Consider the following 22427-nt stretch of genomic DNA (forward strand, 5'->3'; position numbering starts at 1 on the left):
GCGCAGGACCAGGCAGTGTTTCGTTCTGTTGTGCACAGGGTCACTATGAGTTAGAATCGACTCAATGGCACCTAACAACAACAACAATAAATGTAAAGTACTTATAACTGTGTCTTGGCATACAGAAGTGCCCAACACATATTTATTATTATTACTTCTTGACATTCTCCTATGTTTTAACCAAAGTAATCTACTTACAATCTCTGTGATATACTCTGTTCTCTCTTGCCTTAGGACCCTTGCATATATTTTTCCTCCTACTCAGAGCTCCCTTTGCTCATATACCTCCCACTCATTCTTTAACACTCAACTATAATAGCATCTAAGGAGCCCTGGTGGTGCAGTGGTTAAAACACTTGGCTGCTAACTGAAAGGTTGCTGGTTTGAACCCACCAGATACTCTGTGGGAGAAAGATGTGGCATCCTGCTTCCATAAAGATTTACAGCCTTGGAAATTCTATGGGGCAGTTCTACTCTGTCCTATAGGGTTGTTATGAGTTGGAATCAACGTGACAGCAGTGGAATAGTAGCACCTAATCCTAGAAATCTTGTCTGACCACCTAGGCTGGGTTATGAACCCTTTTTATGTGCTCCTAAGCATTCCATACACACCCCTTTAATAGTGATAATAACAGCCAATATTTACTGAGTACTTCCTATTAGCCAGCCATTGTACTAAATGCTTTCTATAATTTGTTGTCCTTATTACAATAACTTGATGAGATAGTTGTCAATATTTCTACTATTTTACAGATGAGGAACCTGAGGCATAGAGAATAACTTGCCCAAGGTCACAACAGCTCTTAATAATGGAGTTGAACTAAAACCCAGGTCTGACTGACTCCAAAGCCATGATCTTAACCAGTCTGCTTTGCTGTATGGTTTTATACATGTTGGTTTATTTGTCTGTCTTCTCACATTAGGCTCTAGGCTCCTAGAAGGTGAGCATAATGTCTTTTCTCTCTGTATCCATTTTTGCTGTCGTTTGCCATCAAGCTGATTCCAACCCACTGCAACTCTTCCATAAACCCAGTGCTGTCGAGTTGATTCTGACTCATAGCGACCCTATAGGACAGAACAGAACTGCCCCATAGAGCTTCCAAGGAGCGCCTGGCAGATTCGAACTGTCGACCCTTTAGTTAGCAGCCGTAGCACTTAACCCCTGCGCCACCAGGGTTTCCAACCCTTCCATAGCACCTATTAAAAGCTAATCAGCACAAAGTAAGTACTCAGTAATGCTTTCATGAATGAGTGAATGTATGGAGGGATGGATGGATGGATGGATAAGAGAGAGAGCAAGAATGAACAAACGAGTAAACCATACCTTAGACAACTGTTTAAAAGTATCAACTGTCTTGGAGATAACAATCACTGGTGAACAGATGGAGGTGTAAGAGGAAAAGTGCCTGCTGGTTCAGATGGTAATGAAAGATTTAGAAGAATCTGGCAAAAAAAAGACTGGCTAAACTCAGCCTGTTTTACCCAGTCTCTTCCTTACCCTAAATTCTACATAAAATGTTACACAAACATAACCCTGGAAAGAAAGAAGCAAAGAGGAAATACCAATGGGAGGCCTTTTGAAAAGGATCTTAATTCAGCCACAGAAGTCCCAACATGGGCTTTTCAGTATGCAATTGTGGTGGTTCCTATTCCCTAAATCCATATTGACATAATGCATCAAATCCTTTACCCTCAATCTGTCCCCAGCGAGAATCTCCCTCAGCCTCATTCCTGCCCCTCATTTTCTCAGAGGTTAACATTTAACAAATTACACTCCCAACCTCTTTCCAGGCCCATCATCTTTTTAAGTTCAACAATAGTGGAGCTTGCTGGCTAATTTTAAGTATCACATTTCTCCCTCAGCAACTCTCAAACTGCTCTCTGGTTTCGGCTGCAGAATGTTAACAGGCCAGAAAGCACAGGGGAGACAGAGCACTTTATCAGTTTCATACCTAAAATAATAAGCAAGTTTAAAATAAGCAGTTGGGAGAGATTGAATGGCACGCTCTACTGTCAGCAAAGGCAGAAATGCCCCAGTCCAAAGATTGACAAATGACGGGAATGGTCTTCTGGTTTCACGATGGGTCTCATCTCTGAACTCAGTAAGCTTCTGATAGTGTTTATATATGGAGCTGTACTCTTCATTTGGTTTCCTTAAGAACAAGTTCATGAAATATTTTCTACTTTCCTTATAAACTATCCTAACCAAGATGTGAGTGCGAGCAGCCCAAGATTCCAGACACCTTCAGAGGGGGTCCTAGGCTTGACTCTAGGATGATGACAATTTCCAAAAGGCCAATTTAACAGCAATTGGATTTTTCCTGCCTGCCTGCACCATTAGCTGACAACTCACTTCTCCATCACATCTGCAAACAGTTCACCTAGACAGTTCTGACATTTCCCACTTAGAAAAGCCACTTTCAGGAAGTTATTAACCCAAACGGAATCTTCCTGGTCAAACTCAGGGGTATAGAAATGCCTCAGCTGGGCAGGTTTGCAGCCATTTGGTTCCCAGTAAGGGATAAGAACTGTCAAATAGAAAAAATTGGAAAAATCAGACCAAAGAAGCCAGTTATTGTGAGACTAACTTTCTAGAGGTGTTTATAGTACAGTCATAATAACATTTCCCATTTCTTGAAAGGATAGTTCCATGAGAACAAAGACCATACCTATTTTTGTTCACCACTGTGCATTAGCACAATGCCTAGTTCATAACAGACAAATATTTGTTGAATGAATAAATAAATACAGTGTTAATTATGTGCTAGGCATTGTACGAAACCCTTCACATATGTCATCTCATTTAATTTAATACCCACCCCAAAGCTTTGAGGTAGGTACTGTATCCCTATTTTTAAAGGAAACTAAGGATCAGAAAAGTAAAGTAACCACCCATAGTCACTAGTTAGTAAGTGGCAAAGCTGGGACTAAAACTCAACTCTGCCAAACCATGCTCTTTCCACTACACCACTCTCCGAAGCGTTCGTTCAGTCACTAACCTGGTGAGGTCCTTATGTTGAGAGTCTTATTGAAATTATCTTCAAGTGCTTCCATCACAGACTTCATTTCTTCATCCACTTCTTCTAAGTTGATTATATCTTCAACTAAGGTAGTGTTAATATTCACTCTGGTTTGCAAATGTCCTTTCCCTTTGGCTAGAAAGTCAACATTCGGTGAATAAAAGAACAGCCGCTTAAACAGAGACAATAAGCAATTAGTTATGGAGTGCCTATTGTGTACAGGGCAAAATGCCAAGTGTAAGAAATTATAAAACATTATCACTGCCCTAAAAAAGAACGTACATTTACTGAGTGTTTACTAGGTGCCAAGAACTATGAGAAATACTTTCTCAGATATTAATGAAGGTACAGGCTTTGCAATCAGACACCCCAGGTTTAAATCCTGCCTATGATGCATACTAGCTTTAGGATCTTAGGCAAGTTACTCTACCTTTCTATCAGTTCCCTACCTGTAAAACAGGGATTATAATAACTACTGCAAGGATGGTACAAAGATACAAAATACGTGAGTCAAATGCATCAAAGAGTATTACCTATACAACAAGCGCTCCACAGTGAATTAATCACTCAATTTTCAGAAAAATAAACAGAATACAAGAAAAGTAAAGTAACTTGCCTAACATCAAAGGTCAGGAATGGAAAAGCCAGGATATGGTCCCAGATCTGCCTAAATTTTAAACCCATGAAATTTCCACTAGGCTGTCTCCATATAACTTAATTGGAGAGACAGGAAATATATTAATTCATTTAAAAATGAATAATAGGAAACAGATACACAAAGTACCTGATGACTGAAAAAAAAGATCAACAGTAGTTTAGAGATATTAAACACTACCAGCGGTAGTGACAATAGCTTATATTTTAGAAAATCAACAACAATGGCTTATTTTTAAGAAAACAGCATTGCGAGCTGAATAAAATCAGAACATGTCTAAACAATCATAGTGATTTTTCACATACGTTCTATAATGTATATACATAGATCACTCCCATGAATGATACAAGTATTCTTGCATTTCTTTATGGTAGAGTAGGGGAAGAAGAAAAAAAATAAGAGTGGAATATTATTACCTTACACTTGTTATTCACTGAATTGAACATTCGCTGAACATTCAACAAACATTTACTGAGATTAATTCAACAAATTTTACTGAATATCACAATGAGTTTGATCCTCTGCTATTTGTATAACATATTATAGTTTGCAATGCATTTTCAAGTACACTATTTTATTTGATATTCATGACAGTTATCTGGGGTAGGAAGAATAATAATTATGATTATCCCCACTGTACAGATGAGAGGAGTGCTGGTGGTGCAGTGGTTAAGAGCTCTGCTGCTAAACAAAAGGGTTGGCAGTTCAAATCCACAGCTGCTCGTTGGGAACCCTACGAGGCAATTCTACTCTGTCCTATAAGGTCGCTATGAGTCAAAATCGACTCAACGGCAATGAGTTTGGTTTTTTGTTGTTGTTGTTCACATGAGAAATTGGAGGTACAGGTCATTTAAACGTTTTGCCCAAAGTAACCAACCAGTAAGCAGCAGAAAGAAATTGGACAAATGTCTACACACTACCTACCTAAGCTAACACAAACTGAAGTACAGAAAATAAATAGACTGATAACAAAAGAAAAGAATGAAGAGGTAATAAAAAAACTCCCAATAAAAAAAAAAGCCCTGACCCAGAGGACTTCACTGGAGAATTCTACCAAAGATTCAGAGAAGAGCTCACACCAATACTACTCAAACTATTTCAAAGCACAGAAAAGGAAGAAATACTCCCAAATTCATTCTATGAAGGCAATATAACCCTGATCCCAAAGTCAAGCAAAGACACCACTAAAAAAAAGAAAATTACAGACTAATACCCCTCATGAATATAGACATAAAAATCTCAACAAAATTCTAGTGAAGAGAATTCAACAGCATATCAAAGAAATAATACATAATGATGAAGTGGAATTCGTACCAGGTATGCAAGGATGGTTCAGCATTAGAAAATCAATCAATATAATCTACCACATAAAAAAAAAGAATCACATGATCATCTCAATCAATGCAGAAAAGGCATTTGATGAAGTCCAACACCCATTCATTATAAAAAAAAACTCTCAGCAAAATAAGAATAGAAGGGAAATTCCTCAACATAATAAAGGGCATTTATACCAAACCAACAGCCAACTTTACTTTCAGTGGAGAGAGATTGAAAGCATTCCCCTTGAGAATGGGAAATCAGACAGGAAATCACCACTCTTATTCAATATTGTACTGGAAGTCCTAACCAGGACAACAAGGCAAGAAAAAGAAAGAAAGGGCATTCAAATTGGTAAGGAAGAAGCAAAACTATCCTTGTTCGCAGATATGATCCTATACATAGAAAATCCCAAAGATTCCACAAGAAGGCTACTGAAACTAATAAAAAGATTCAGCAAAGTAGCAAGATACAAAATCAACATACAAAAATCAGTTGGACTCCACTACACCAACAAAAAGAACGTTGAAAAGGATATCACGAAAATAATACCACTGACAATAGCCCCCCAAAAGATAAAATACTTAGGAATAAATCTAACCAGGGACATAAAAGACCTATACGATGAAAACTACAAAACACTACAGCAAAAAACCAAAAGAGACCTATATAAATGAAAAAACATACCATGCTCATGGATAGAAGATTCAACATTGTGAAAATGTCAATATTACCCAAAGTGATCTACAGATACAACGCAATCCTGATCCAAATTTGAACAGCATTTTTTTAACAAGATGGAAAAACTACTCACCAACTTTACATAGAAAGGAAAGAGGCCCAAGATAAGTAAAGCACCACTGAAGAAGAAAAAGAAGGAGGCCTAACAATACCTGATCTCAGAATCTACTATACGGCACAGTAGTCAAAACAGCCTGGTATTGGTACAACGACAGACCCATAGACCAATGGAACAGAACTGAGAACCTAGAAGCAAATTCATCCACCTACGGATACCTGATCTTTGACAAAAGACCAAAATCAATTACATGGGAAAAAGACAATCTCTTTAACAAATGATGCTGGCAAAACTGGATTCTATTTGTAGAAAAATGAAACAGGACCCATGCCTCACACCATACATAAAAATTAACTCAGAATGGATCAAAGACCTAAATATAAAACCTAAAACTATAATTATGTGTCTTCTATCTATACAACTGTAAAATTATAAAGATCATGGAAGAAAAAATAGGGACAATGCTAGAGGCCCTAATATATGGCATAATAGAATACCAAACCTAACTAAAAATGCACAAATGGCAGATGAAATAGATAAATGGGACCTCTTAAAATTAAACAATTATGCTCTTATCGAAAGACTTCTCCAAAAAAGTAAAGAGAACCTACAGACTGGGAAAAATTTTTTGGCTATAACACATGTGACAAGGATCTAATCTCTAAAATTTGTAGAAAACTTCAACACTTCAACAACAAACAATCCAATCAAAAAATGGACAAAGGATATGAACAGATACTTCACCAAAGAAGACACGTAGGCAGCTAACAAACACATTAAGAAATGCTCATGATCATTAGTCATTAGAGAAATGCAAATCAAAACTACAATGAGATACTATCTCGCCCCAACAATAATGGCACTAATCAAAGAAACAGAAAATAACCAGTGTTGGTGAGGTTGGGGGGAGATTGGAAGCTTATATACTACTAGTGGTAATTTAAAATGGTACAACCACTATGGAAAATTGTTTGGCACTTCCTTAGAAAGCTAGAAAGAGACATACCATATGATCCAGCGATCCCACTCCTAGGTATATACCCTAAAGAAATGAGAGCTGCAACATGAATAGACATATGCATACCCATGTTCACTGCATTATTCACAACAGCATAAAGACAGAAACAACCTAGTACCCATCAATGGATGGCGGATAAACAAACTGTGGTACATACACACAATGAAATACCATGCAACGGTCAAGAATAACGAAGAATTCACGAAACATCTCACAGCATGGGTGAATTTGGAGGACACTATGCTCAGTGAAATAAGTCAATCACAAAAGAACAAATATTGTATGAGACCACTACTATAAAAAAAACAAGAAAAGGTTTACCCACAGGGAAAAACAAATTCTTTGATGGTTACCAGGGATAGGAGGGAGAAGGAGGGAAAACCACTAACTAGATAAAAAGCACGTGTTAATACTGATAAAACGAAAGGCAATACGCAATATGAGGGAAGTCAGCATAACATGACAAAGGCAAAGGAAGACACTGAGAGAACGTAAGAATAAAGGGCAACTATTAATTATTGTAACATAGATAATCCTTCAACAACGGTACTAACAAACAATAACTTACAAATTGATACATAGGCTAGCAGGTATGTTAAAGAGGTGGGGGGTGGGGGATGAGAGGGAGCACCTGAACCAAACCAAACCTGAAGAGGTAGGTTTGGTTGTAGATATTCCCATATACATAATTGTAAGTGCTGTATGTATAGTAATATAGACAATAGAGCACATAAGGAGCACAGTCATGAAAACTTCTTAGATACAACCCAAACACCTAGCAGGATGAAGTTCCTAGGCTCAAAGGTGAAGGACCACAGACTTGGGGAACATCTACATCAATTGGCACAACACAGTTCATAAAGACAATGTTCTGCATCCAACTTTGGTGAGCAGCTTCTGAGGTCTTAAAAGATAGAGAGCAGCCACCTAAGATACAACTATTGGTCTCTTCCCAACCGGAGCAAAGTGGAGTGAAGAAAACCAAAGACTCAAGGGAGCAATCAGTCCAAAGGACTAATGGGCCACATGAGCTACAGCCTACATGACCCCAAGACCAGAAAAGAACTAGATGGTACATAGCTACCACTATCAACTGCTCTGACTGGGATCACAGCAGAGGGTACTGGACAGAGTGGGAAAAAAATGTAGAACAAAAAATCAAGTTCACAAAAAAAGACCAGACTTACTGGTCTGACAGTGACTGGAGGACTCCCAATCTATGGGCCTAAGACACCCTTCTGACTTAGAATTGAAGTCATTCCCAGAGACCACCTTTCTGCCAAACCATATATTAAAAAAAAAAAAAAAACCAAACCCGTTGCCATCAAGTTGATTCCAACTCACAACGACCCTATAGTACAGCCCTATAAAATAAACGATAACACCAGAGAGGAATGTGTTCCTTAGAACAATCAATTATATGAGATTAAAAAGACAACATTTGCCCAAAAGCAAAGATGAGGCAGGAAGGGGTAGATAATCTGGATGAAAGAAAACAGGGTAACCCAGGGCAGAAATTGGGAGAGTGCTGGCACATTGTGGGGAATACAACCAATGCGACAGGACACTTTATGTACAACCTATTGAAATGGAAACTAATTTGCTCTGTAAATTTTCACCTAAAGCACAATTAAAAAAATTTTTTTAAATGCTAAGAGCACAAAAAAACAGCCAACCTACAATCCTATACCCAACAAAACTATTATTTAATAGTAAATGTGAACTCAAGTTATTTTCAGAAAAATAGAATTTAACATGTCTTCACCTAAATAAGAAGCCCTGGTGGCACAGTGGTTGAGCACTCACTTGGTAACCAAAAGATCAGAAGTTCAAACCCAACAGCCACTCCAAAGGATGAAGATGTGACAGTCTGCTTCCACAAAGATTACAGCCTTAGAAACCTGATGGTGCAGTTCTACTCTGTTCCATAGGGTCACTATGAGTCATAATCAACTCAATGGCAATGGGTTTGGTTTTTTTGGTTCACGTTAATAAATAATAATGGTATACTTCAGGAAGAAGGAAATTGAATCCAGAAGGAAGGAATGAGAAGCAGCAACGGTGAGCAAAAAAACTGGCAGGCATAGTAAATCTAAACAAACACTGGCTATGCAGAATGATATGAATAAGAAAGTCTAATTTAATCTCTGAGAAGGTTAAAAACAAGATGGAAGTAAAATAATGAATAATAATCACAAACAAGAAAGAAGAAGATGATCAAAGTTAAAGATTTCCAAGGTCCTCATATTGTTTAGTAAAAACATACTGATAATCTTTAACTTTAGACTTTTAAAATCAATTACACATGTTAGAATTTAAAGTTATGCTCATCAATATTAGAATGGATAAATAGTGGTATGTTCACACAATTAAATATTATGCAGGCATGAGAGATAATGAGCTACAAGTACACAGAACAATTTAAAGGAATCTCACAAACAATGCTCAGTGAAGAGGCCAGATACAGGAAGACATACTGTATCGTACAAAAACAGACGTAGTAACTAATCCACGCCAACAGCAGTCAGAATAGTTACCTATAAGGAGTGGAGGGTAGTAATTACTAGAAGGGAGCATAAAGGGGACTTCTGAGGTGCTTGGAATGTTCTTGTTTTTTAATCTGCGTACTGGTGGGTGTTTTTAGGATATGAAAACTATTAAGTTATACTCATGATATTTTCACTTTTCCTTAGGGTTTTTTTTTCTTTTAACATTCTCTCCCTCCTGTATAATTTCTCCTATCATTAACATCTTACATTCCTATGGTACACTGTAATAATTAATGAACCAATGTTGACACATTACTATTATCTAAAGTTCACAGTTAACATTAGGGTTTACTCTGTGTTGTACAGTCCTATGGGTTTTGACAAGTGCATAATGTCATGTGTCCACCATTACAGCACCATACAGAACAGTTTCACTGCACTAACATGCCCTGTGCCCCATTCATCCCTCCTTCTCTCCCCATAAACTCCCCAAAACCACTGATCTTTTTATTGTCTATAGATGTGCCTTTTCAAAAAAAATCATACAATATGTAGCTTTTTCATACTGGCTTCTTTCACTTGTAGTCCCTAAGTAGCACAAATGATTTGTGCTCAACTACTAACTTAAAGGTTGGTGGTTCAAATCCACCCAGCGGTGCTATGGAAGAAAGGCCTGGCAATCTGTTTCTGTAAAGATTACAGGCAAGAATATCCTATTAAGCAGTTCTGCTCTGTAACACATGGGGTTGCCATGAGTCAAAATCAACTCAATGGCAATCAATTTGGGTTTGGTCTGGTCTTTTGCTTAGCAATATACATTTAAGGTTCTTCCATGTCTTCTCATAGATTCATAGCTCATTTCTTTTTATTGATGATAATACTCCATTGCAGGGATGTACCACAACTTGTAGTACCTATTGGAGGCATCTTAGTTGGTTCCAATTTTTGACAACTATGAATAAAGCTGCCATAAATATTTGTGTACAGGTTTTTAAGTAGACATAGTTTTCGACTCATTTCGGCAAATACTCAGAAGTGGTACTCCTGGATCATATGGCAAGCTTATGTTTAGTTTTATAAGAAACTGCCAGACTATCTTCCAAAATGGCTGTCCTATTTTATAATCCCAAGTCTTTTTCTTATTTCTATAAAAAGTTAAAGAAATTAAAGGTAACCACTAAAAAAATGAAAAAAAAAAACAGAATGTATAACTTCCAAATCAGAAGAGATGAAAAAGGGGAGTAAAGAAATTTGATTAATTCAACAGAAAGAAGGAAAGAAGAAAAAATAAAGAAAAATCATGATAAAGTACAAAATAAAATGATACAAATACAAAATGCTCAACAATCACAATAAATATAAATGGACCAAAATTACTAGTTAAAAGCTGTCATTCTCTGTGAGATTTTTTTTCTTTATCTAGCCATTTACAATTTACAAGAGGTTTTCCAAAAACACAAGATCACAGAAAGTTGAATACATATAAATGGAAAAGTGATAATCTTAGCAAATATTAACCAAAAGAAAACTGGTGTAGTTATATTAATATTAAACAAAACAGATTTTAAAGTAAAATGAATTATTAGAAACACTAAGGGTTACTTTGGAGCTCTGGTGGCACAGTGGTTAAGAGCTCAGCTGCTAAGCAAAAAAGATCAGCAGTTTGAATCCACCAGCCACTCCTTGGAAACCCTATGGGGCAGTTCTACTCTGTCCTATAGGGTCGCTACGAGTTGGAATTGACAGCAATGGGTTTGGTTTTGTTTTCATAATGATGATAGAAATAATTCACCAGAAAGATACAACTCTGAGCTTAAATATACCCAGTATTATAGCCTAAAAACTAACAGAATTAAAAGGAGAAACTGATAAATCCACAACGATACTTGATGTATGACAAAGGGCCATTACAAATCTGGGAGTAACAGATTGTCTATTCAGTAAGTGGTGCTGACATAACTTATTACCCATATAGATAAGAAACTTAGATTCCCTATCTTACACCATATTCTGAAATAAATTCCATATAGATTAACAACCCAAATGTGTAGAGCAAAGAACTTTAAAATGTTTAGAAGAAAGTACAGAAGAATAGTTTTAAGACCTCAGGATAGGGAAGTATTTCGTACAGAAGACACAGAAGCACAAACCATAAAGGAAAAGGCAGGAAGATATGACCACGTAAAAACTTATGCTCAACAAACGAGACCATAAATAAAAAGTACATAACTGTGACATACATAATCAACAAAGAATTAGCATCCATAATATAGAAAGAATTCAATAAATCTAAAAGAAAAAAAATCAAACAACCTACTTTTTTAAAGAGGCAATCAAAGAAGAAAAGACTGAATAGCCAATAAAATATGAAAAGATGCTGCTTACTCACTGGTTAATGCCTAATGTACTAGAAGACTGCAATGCTGTGGGTATCAGGAGCTGAAGGTTTCTAATTCCACCACCAGCTAGACATGACCATAGGCAAATTTCTCACAAATGTACCTCAGTTTCCTCATCAGCGAAACGGTGAGATCTGTGCTTCAGTGGGTAATTAGAATTCTTTCAACAGATAATTGTAAGCATCAAATTAGTAAACATATGTAAACAGTTTCTTTAAAATATAATGTAACCTTAGACCAAGAATTATCACTATTAAGAGAACATAAGTCTTATAAGGATGAATGCTTTCATCAATTTGTTAATGTTCAGAAAGGGGAAGGTCGTCATGAAACTAGGAAAGACGAGTCAGTGGGAAAATACTCAACATCATTTTTCTAACACCATCCTTTGGAGTGGACTCCCTGACTCACTCCTGCGAACGGCTGGTCTGTGTGACAATTTTCTGTCGCTCATTCATTCATTCAACAAAATTTTTTTAATACAGACTGTGCCAGACCCTGTGATAGGTGCTTATTAGAGAAAGACACAGATCCTATCTTCACAGGGTCTAACAGAGAAGATAGACAGCAAATAATAATCAATTTTATAAGTAATTAATTGTTAATTAATTAATTTGTACTGTGCTACGTACACCAAAGGTAAAATACTGTGTACACGAGGACATGTAATGGGATCTGATCTAGTCTAAGAGGTCAGAGAAGGCTTCCCTAAGGAAGTGACATTTAAGCTGAAACCTGTGGTACATCAAAGTCTCATTCTTAGATGACACGAGTCATTAAGATCATCCATCTAAACCCACAGCTCTAATACCCCCTCACCCAACAACCTTCTGGCTTTAATTTTACTTGCAACATAGATCTTCAGATAAGGAGAGAATGTGTTGATCTGATCTGCTTAGCATTTATACCTCTAATTCTAAATTATTCTAATTTACTTAAAGAAAGAAATTAGGCATTTTCTGAGCCACCAAAACAGCAAATAAGGAGGCAGCATGGTAATGGGAAAACAGGCCCTAGGTTCTAATACCACCTCTGCAATTGTGACCTTTTAAGGTAATCAATTAACTATCTGAGGCACCATTTCCTCATATGAGCAAGGGGAGAAATTTAGTACATCTCTGAGAACTGAGGTTGCTGACCACAAGGTCAGCAGTTCTGATCCACCAGGTGCTCCTTGGATCAGGAGCTATCAGGACCTATAGGACTCTGTCCTATAGGGTCACTACGAGTCAGAATGGACTCAACGGCAATGGGTTTGGGTTTTTTTTCAGTTTCTGAGACATCTTACAGCTATAATTCACTAACTAAACATAAGAAAGAGGAGAGAAGGGGGAAGGTCATATGTCTTTACCTTTGGCTTTCTTGGTAGCAAAATGGCGGACTGGTAAAGCTGGATAGGCCATGTATTGTCTATGGTCATTTTGTCTTCCACTCACTGCCTTCAGTGTAACTTCTGAAACAGGTCTGGTCAGGGCTGCAAGGGAGTTGCAAAAGGCAGGATAAACCAAGCGGGAGCACCTTAATCCTAAGGCCATAACTGAAGACAATCCTTGTGAGCATCTGCTAAAAGAATAAGACAAAAATGAGAACCAGTAAAACTGACCCTATTACAGCTTCAGAAAATAACAGCTACCAATTACCAAGTTACTACTATAATCTGATCTCTGTAGTAGGCAATTTAAATACATTATCCCTAGAGAACACTGGTGGGTTAGTGGTAGAAAACTTGCCTTCCATGTGGGAGGCCTGGATTCAATTCCCAGCCAATGTATGTTGCTGTGATACTGAACAGGTTTCAACAGAGTTGCCAAACAAAGGCAGACTAGGAAGAAAGGCCTCACAATCTACTTCTGAAAAATCAGCCAATGAAAACCCTATAGATCACAATGGTCCAATCTACAACCAACCAAGGGGATGGTGCAGGACCAGGCAGCATTTCATTCCATTGTACATGGGGTCACCACGAGTTGGGGGCCAACTTGATGGCAGCTAACAACAATCCCCCCAACCCTCCTACAAGGAAGTATTATTTTCAGCCCCATTTTACAGGATGAAGAAACTGAGGCTTGAGAGATTTAAGTAACTTGCCTATGGTCTATAGGACCCCTAAGTCCATGTTCCTTCCACTTGTCTTAGTTGTCTAGTGCTGTTATAACAGGAATGCCACAAATGGATGGCTTTAACAAAGAGAAATTCATTCTCTCACAATTTAGGATGCTAGAAGTCCGAATTCAAGTCGCCAGCTCCAGGGGAAGGCTTTTTCTCTCTGTCATCTCTGGGGGTAGGTCCTTGTCATCAATCTTCCCCATTCTAGGAGCTTCTCCATGCTGGAACTCTGCTCCCAGTGCTGCTTTCTTGGTGGTATAAGGTCCCCGTCTCTGGCTTTTCTCTTTTACACCTCAAAAGAGACTGGCTCAAAACACAATCTAATCTTGTAGATTGAGTCCTGCCTCATTAACATAACTGCCGCTAATCCCATCTCATCAACATTTTAGAGACAGGATTTACAACACATAGGAAAATCACATCAGATGACAAAATGGTAGAAAATCACACAATACTGGGAATCACGGTCCAGCCAAGCTGCCAGATATTTTTGGGGGGGGACACAATTCAATCCATGACACTACTGCACCAAAATGCCTTTTAGAACACTGGGAAGACAGAGTTAAGAGAATGGTGCAGCAGCCTAAGCCTTACTGACATTAATTAAATCTTGTATGAGAAAAGGCACAAAATACTGAGAAAGTTATACCATAAGAGGGAAGGCAGAGTTCTGAAAGAGGACTTTAAATAAGAAAACCATTTCAACAGCCATAAAATGACTGGAAAATTCACACAACAGCATTAATTAAAATTCTCTTTGGTCCTTTATGCACTGATTACCAATTTGAATGCACTTCAATGTGAGTCTGAAGCATGGTTGAGGTTTGAGGTCTTCCATGTGATAGAACTAAATGTCTTGAAAATGCCACCCTCCTCTACACTGGAAACGCTGATGGCATGGTGGTTAAGTGCTACAGCTGCTAACCAAAAGCTCAGCAGTTAGAATCCACCAGGTGCTCCTTGGAAACCCTATGGAGCAGTTTTACTCTGTCCTATAGGGTCGCTATGAGTCGGAATCAACTCTATGGCAATGGGTTTGGTTTTTTTTTTTTCTCTCTCTCTCTATGTTAATACAAGTTACACATTATATTTCTGAGGTCTTTGACCACGGAAAGATATTATGGCTTCTGGGACAGAACAAAGGCCTTGCTAACTGGCAAATGTAGTATTAACAGCTTCTGCCAGGAATCAGGCTATCACTCATTTTAAAATTAAGAACCATTAGCACCAAATACCTGGAGGTTGCTATCTTTGAAAGGCAGTTTCACACCTCATTTAACAAAAAATCCCCTCCTAAAATCTGATTATGTATATAAATGGGGTGCTTAAGGGGATGGGCTTTGCAGCCAGGATGTCTTAGAATCCAATCCTGCCTCCATCATTGCCTAAATGCCCCTGAACCTCTCTGTGTCTTGATTTTTTTCAACTGTAAAATGGGGGCAATGATACATATTTCTCACAAGCTGCGAGGAAAAAATAAGGTTACACATAGAAAACACTTGGTACAGTGCCTGGCGGACAGAAAGAGCCCAAAAAAGGATACTTATTGATAGCTATGACTCTTCCTTTCAAAGCCTTTCGTTCCAGCATCAGACACAACTAATAAAGAAACCTTGTATGTCATCACTGATGTACAAGGAGCCTAGAGTCAGGCAAACTTGGATGCAAATTTCAACTTAGAGCAATTAGCTCTTTTTCTCTGGGTATCACTTTCTGCATCTGCAAAATGAGAAAAATAACCCTAATCTTAAAATAAAATGAGATGGTGGCACATGTAAAACACCTACCACAGTGCCTGGGATATTTAAAAAAAAAAAAAAAAAAACAACTCATTGCCGTTGAGTCGATGTTCACTCATAGCGACCATATAGGGTTGAGTAGAACTGCTCCATAAGGTTTCCAAGCTATGTTGGTGGATTCGAACTGCCGACCTTTTGGTTAGCAGCCAAGCTCTTAACCACTGAGCCACGAGGGCTCCATCTGGAATATAAACCAAACCAAACCAAACCCATTGCCATCAAGTCAATTCTGGCTCATAGCGACCCTACAGGACAGAGCAGAGCTGCCCCACAGGGTTTCCAAGGAGCGCCTGGCGGGTTCAAACTGCTGACCTTTTGGTTAGCAGCCGTAGCACTTAACCGCTACGCCACCAGGGTTTCCCTCTGGAATACAGTAGCTGCTTAATAAATGGTAGCCATCCGGAAACCCTGACAGTGTAGTGGTTAAGTGCTATGGCTGCTAACCAAAAAAGGTCGACAGTTCGAATCCACCAGGTGCTCCTTGGAAACTCTATGGGACAGTTCTACTCTGTCCTATAGGGTCGCTATGAGTCGGAATTGACTCGTCGGCAGTGGGTTGGTTTGTTTTGGTTGTATGATTATCATCATTTCTTTTAAAAAAAAGTGAGTAGCACAGGCAAACAATTTCTCCTAGCAGAAATTTAATACCGTGGATGGCAGATGTCCATGATCACTGTACTAAGTCAGTAAAAGCAGACTTTCATTTTCACCCAGGTCTGTTTTTACTGACTACATACAGTGATCACTGACATCTAGAATCCATCGTTATTAAAAATTCTGCCCGGAGAAGTTATTTGTCTGTGCTACTCATTTAAAAAAAAAAAAAAAGAAATGATGACAATAAAAAACCAAGCCAAGCCAAACCAAACTCATTGCCGCTGAGTCAACTCTGACTCACAGTAACCCTCTAGGACAGAGCAGAATTGCCCCATAGGGTTTCCGAGGAGTGGCTGGTGGATTTGAACTGCTGACCTTTTGGTTAGCAGCCAAGCTCTCAACCACTGCGCCACCAGGGCTCCATGATGATAATGATAGCTACCACTTATTAAACAACTACTATACTCCAGGCACCATGGTAGGTGTTTTACATACATCACTATCTCATTTTATTATCAGCATTTCTCAAGCTGAAAGAACTGAAAAAAAAAATTCAAGTTTCAAGTTGCAGTACTGAAGGATTCTATGGGGAAAATATTGGATGATGCACAAAGCATCAAAAGAACATAGAAGGAACATTGTACCAAAAAAAATTGGTCGACATTCAACCATTTCAGGGGGTAGCATATGATCAAGAACCAATGGTACTAAAAGAAGAAGTCCAAGCTGCACTAAAGGCTTTCGTGAAGGACAAGGCTCCAGGAATTGACAGAATACTAATTGACATGTTTAAACAAACAAGTACAACACTGGAAGTGTTCACTTGCCTATGCCAAGAAATATGGAAGACAGTTACCTGGCCATCCAACTGGAAGAGATCCATATTTGTACCCATTCCAAAGAAAGGTGACTCAACAGAATGTGGAAATTATCAAAAATATCATTAATACCACTGTTATGGATTGGATTGTATCCCCCCAAAAATGTGTGTATCAACTTGCTTAGGCCATGATTCCCAATATTGTGTGATTGTCCTCCATTTTGTGAATGTAATTTTATATTGAGAGGTTCTGGGTGGGATTGTAACACCCCCCTTACTCAGGTCACCTCCCTGATCCGATGTAAAGGGAGTTTACATGCGGTGTGGCCTGTACCACCTTTTATTTCTCAAGAGATAAAAGGAAAGGGAAGCAAGCAGAGAGTTGGGGACCTCATACCACCAAGAAAGCAGCACCAGGAGCAGAGTGCATCCTTTGGACATGGAGGTCCCTGTGCCTGAGAAGCTTCTCGACGGGGGAAGATTGAGGACAACGACCTTCCTTCAGAGCCGACAGAGAGAGAAAGCCTTCCCCTAGAGCCGAGACCCTGAATTTGGACTTGTAACTTACTACACTGTGAGAAAATAAATTTCTCTTTGTTAAAGCCATCCACTTGTGGTATTTCTGTTATGGAAGCACTGGATGAGTAAGACAATCACGCACAAGTAACATTTTGCTCAAGATAGTTCAAAAATTGTTGCAGCAATACATCAACAAGCAACTGCCAGAAATTCAAGCTGGATTCAGAAGAGGACATGGAATAAGGGATATCACTGCTGATGTCAGATGGATCTTGACTGAAAGCACACAGATGTTTACCTGTATTTTACCGACTATGCAAAGGCATTCGACTGCATAGATCATAACAAATTATGGATAACACTATGACTATGGGAATTCCAGAACATTAATCGTGCTATTGAGGAACCTGTATATGGACCAAGAGGCAGTCATTCAAACAGAACAAGAGGATACTGTGTGGTCTAAAATCAGGAAATGTGTGCACCAGGGTTGTATCCTTTCACCATGCTTATTCAATCTGTATGCTAAGCAAATAATCCAAGAAACTAGACTATATGAAGAACACAGCATCAGGACTGGAGGAAGACTTATTAACAACCTGCATTATGCAGATGACACAACCTTACTTGCTGAAAGTGATGAGGACTTGAGGCACTTACTGATGAAGATCCAAGACTACGTCCTTCGGTACGGATTACACCTCAATATAAAGAAAACAAAAATCCTCACAACTGGACCAATAAGCAACATCATGATAAATGGAGAAAAGAAATTGTCAAGGACTTTATTTTACTTGGATCCACAATAAATGCCCATGGAAGCAGCAGTCAAGAAATCAAATGACGTATTGTACTAGGCAAATCTGCTACAAAAGACCTTTTAGGTGTTAAAAAGAAGAGATGTCATTTTGAGGACTAAGGTACACCTGACTCAAGCCTTGGTATTTTCAATTGCCTCATATGCTTTCAAAAGCTGGACAATGAATAAGGAAGACTGAAGAAGAATTGATGCCTTTGAATTACGATGCTGATGAAAAATATTGAATACACCATGGACTGCCACAAGAACAAACAAATCTGTCTTGGAAGAAGTACAGCCAGAATGCTCCTTAGACGTGAGGATGGCAAGGCTTCATCTCACACACCTTGGACGTGTTATCAGGATGGACCAGTCCCTGGAGAAGGACATCACGCTTAGGAGAGGATCAGCAAAAAAGAGGAAGACCCTCAATGAGATGGACTGACACAGCAGTGGCTGCAAACAATGGGTTCAAACACAGCAACAACTGTGAGGATGGCACAGGACCAGGCGCTGTTTCATTCTGTTGTACACAGGGTCACTATAAGTCAGAACCCACTTGACAGCACTAACAACAACTGAGACTTGGCCCAGGCTGCTTAATTTATCCATATTATTTCATTTAATCTGCTCAATAATGTCACAAAGGAAGTATAATAATCCTCGTTTTACAGATTTAGAATCTAAGGCCCCAAAAATTGTCACTATCCAAGGGCATGAAGCTAACAGCCCTGCCCTATTTCAGCAGAACCATTCACAAAAGTTTGGCTCTGAACAAGGTTTCTATATCTAGGTTTTTGCCTAATATAGCCAATGCCTAACCCACATTGATATCCAAATATGGCTGTATAATAATGTGTAGTTTTCTGTTGGTTTTTTAATCTACAGGGTCTGAATCTGGCTGTTCCATTTAAGATAGGTTTCTTGGTGTTCCTGTCACAGGTCACAATATGAATCCACAAAGCAACAGGAAATCAAAATGGGTTAGAAATAAACAACCTTTGACAGAAAACACAGCACCCAAAAGCAGACCCAGTACACGTGAACCGGAAGGTAACTCTATAAATAAACCACATTGCTTAAATGCTTAAGGCGTATATTTTAACTGCACAGAAGTCAGGAAATTTCAAAGTGGAAGTTCAACAAGGGCACTCCCTTGGGTCCTTTGCCTTAAGGACACACACATTTAATACTCGGTTCTACACAGATGAAGAATTAAAGTTGAAGAAAGAAAATGTTCTGGTAGCCCAAGTATTATCCAACAAAATTAACATATACTCAGAAATAACACATCAGAAAGGGGCTGGGCTTTGGCGGCAGTCTTGAACTTGAGTCTCAGCTCCTCCATTTACTAGCTGTGTGACAATGGGTAGGTCATTTAACCCCTCTGAGCTAGCTTCCACAACGTCTTTTTCAAGGTGATATTAATCAGCCTCTAAAAAAGACAGTAATAACAATTATTATGATAGCTAACACATATGTAATAACTATGTGCCCAAAACTATTCTAAGTGCTTTAAATACATTAACTCATTTGAAACTCATGATAATCACGTAAGTACCATTATTATCCCCATTTTACAGATGAGAAAAGAGAGGCACAGAGAAATAAATAATTTGTCCAATAAATAATTTGTGTTCTTAACCACTAAACCTTCCTGTATACATAAAGCACTAGTACAGTGTCCGGCATCGAGTAGGTGCAAAATAGCCCTCGTGGCACAATGGTTAAGAGCTCCACTGCTAACCAAAATGTCAGCAATTTGAATCCACCAGCCACTCTTTGGAAACCCTATTGGGCAGTTCTATTCTGTCCTCTAGGGTCGCTATGAGATGGGATCCACTCGACGGCAATGGGTTTGCTTTCTTTGGTATGTTATTATTCATACTATTGAAATACTTTTTTAAAATGACTTGAAGCACACATTCTTTTTCTAAAATTGAGAGTCTTAAAAATTTGAATTGTCCTGTTCTTTATAGAAGATACATTTTAATTTTGGAAATAACTAGATGATGAATTCAGTCCTGGTTATCCACTGTCCCAGCAACTCCTCCCAATCCAGCTATATATTAGTTTATATCCATTTTTATAAATGTGCATGTACATGCATACAGACCCTTATTATATAGAATACTTTCACATTATCTCCACTGATTCTCACAATAACCAAACAGTAGCGATTACCACCCATAGTTTACAAAAAAAGCAAAATGATCTTTCATTTCCTCAAATGCTCCTCCTACTCCAGGGTCTTCAAACCTGCTCTTGAATCTGCTTGAAATGATCTTCCTCCACCTCTTTAACTGACTACCTCCCATTTTACTTTCAGATTTAAGCTTAACCATCACTTCCTCGACCACCTCTTCCACCCCAAGCAGATCAGGTCTCCTGCAGATCACTTTCATAACACACCACATTTTTCATAGCATGTATTTTAACAATATCAGTTTGTATTTGTGTAATTACTTGATTATTGTCTAATTCTCCCCATAGACTTATAAGCACTACAAGAACTGATTTATGGTTGACTTGTTCACTGTCATATCTTCAATGCCTAGCACAGTGCCTGAACCCAGATGATGCTAATAAATGTGATAAATACATGGATGAAAGTCCAAAAAGATTAAGTCCTTGCCCAGGGTCACAATAATGGCACAAGTATTGGAATCTAGTTCTGGTTTCTACTTCCCAATACTGCCTCTATTATCCCTTAGTTTGCCAGATTTTCGCTAAGCGATAGGGAATGTTCTTCTGGAAAAGTCCCAGAAACCAAAACCCATTCCCATCAAGTCAATTCTGACTCACAGTGACCCTACAGGACTGAGTACAGCTGCCCCATAGTGTTTCCAAAGGCTGTAAATCTTTATGGAAGCAGACTGGCATATCTTTCTCCTGCAGAGCAGCTGGTGAGTTCGGAGCTGACCTTTCGGTTAGCAGCCAAGTGCTTTAACCATGTCGCAACCAGGACTCCTTCTCTGAAGTCTGTGCCATGTACAGTTATTTGCAGTATCTGACCATAAACAGCCAAAGGAGGGATGAGAAACTTTAATAGGTGAAGTTAGAGTTTCTGCCTAGGAGCTAGGTCTGGATTCCAGTATTCCTACCCCATTACTCCCTATCACCCCTTTTAAGATTCATAACCACCTTGTATTCAAACAGCTTTTGTGGAAGCTCTACCACTGGCTTATTTGCAAACTTGTATTATTTGTGACAAGTTATTTCTCCTATGTTTTGTTTCAACTACAAAATGATAGGTCAGACCAAGTTTTCATCCTTTGCAACTATAAAACTCTCTGGTGAAGAGAAAAAGGCACCAAACTCAGAAAAGCCATAGGAAAGTGTCCCGTTTCCAGCATTTCCTAGATATGTGACCTTAGGCAAGTCAAACTCTCTGGACCACAATCTCATTTGTAAAATACACATGACAAAGCTATTTGTCAGGGTTATGGGAGGACTGAATAAGGTAAGGGATGCAAAAGCACTTTGTAAATGGAGAAGGGCTAATGAAAAGACAACTGTTTTGCCACTGGGCAGCAAAGAGTACCGGTTTAAAACACAAGCTTTGAAGTCAGACAGACCTGGGTTTGAATTTGAGCTCCGGCACTTAGTAGCCACGTGACCCTGGTAAAGTTACCTGAACTTCCGTTTCCTCATCATAGAAATAATACCTAACCCCGTAGGATTGTTCTGAAAATTAAAGTTCCTGTCAGGTAGTGTACGCTGAATAAAGGATACGACTATTATTTAGGAAACCTCCCCTCCAACCCCCATTCCCTAAATTCCTAGCTGGAGAGACGGGCCCCGCCCCCACCTCGTGAGACTCTTTCTGAAGTGACATGCCCCGCCCCAGCTTTAAAGCTCAAGCCGGATTCGATTGGAACACATGGGGGGGACGATGGTCAGGCACTCTGGAGTGCCCCAGAAGTCCTGGAGTAGGGGTCTCTGGCACCCGGACCCCGTCCGCGCCTCGAGGCCACTCACCCACTATTCACCAGGCTACTAGGAAAACACTCGTGCGACGGCAAAGACGGCGGGGGCGCGGGCGTCATGACGTCACGAGGCGGCGCGGCGGCGCGGGCGTAGCGCGTCA

At 39.0% G+C, this 22427-nt stretch overlaps 1 protein-coding gene across 6 annotated transcripts in view; it reads right to left on the reverse strand.

Annotated features, from left to right (window-relative positions):
• The window catches only part of MRRF (mitochondrial ribosome recycling factor), a 76149-nt gene extending 53722 nt beyond the window's left edge, over window positions 1–22427 (reverse strand). For 2 of the 6 annotated variants that reach the window (XR_775611.3, XM_010587661.3), the window contains exons 1-3: window positions 22319–22392; window positions 13049–13260; window positions 3000–3155 (exon numbers count right to left, since the gene is read on the reverse strand). Coding sequence is in view for 5 of the 6 variants with exons in the window: in XM_010587661.3 (XP_010585963.2) it covers window positions 3000–3155; window positions 13049–13260; window positions 22319–22386 (436 nt within the window). In the remaining variant the exon portion in view is untranslated. Of the gene's footprint in view, window positions 1–2999; window positions 3156–11687; window positions 11858–13048; window positions 13261–22148 lie in introns of those variants that run through there. The other 4 variants (XM_023544965.2, XM_023544966.2, XM_023544969.2 and 1 more) reach the window with 4 other exon arrangements.

This window comes from Loxodonta africana, chromosome 9 (genome assembly GCF_030014295.1).
Source record: "Loxodonta africana isolate mLoxAfr1 chromosome 9, mLoxAfr1.hap2, whole genome shotgun sequence".
In the NCBI taxonomy this organism is placed as follows: Eukaryota; Metazoa; Chordata; class Mammalia; order Proboscidea; family Elephantidae; genus Loxodonta; species Loxodonta africana.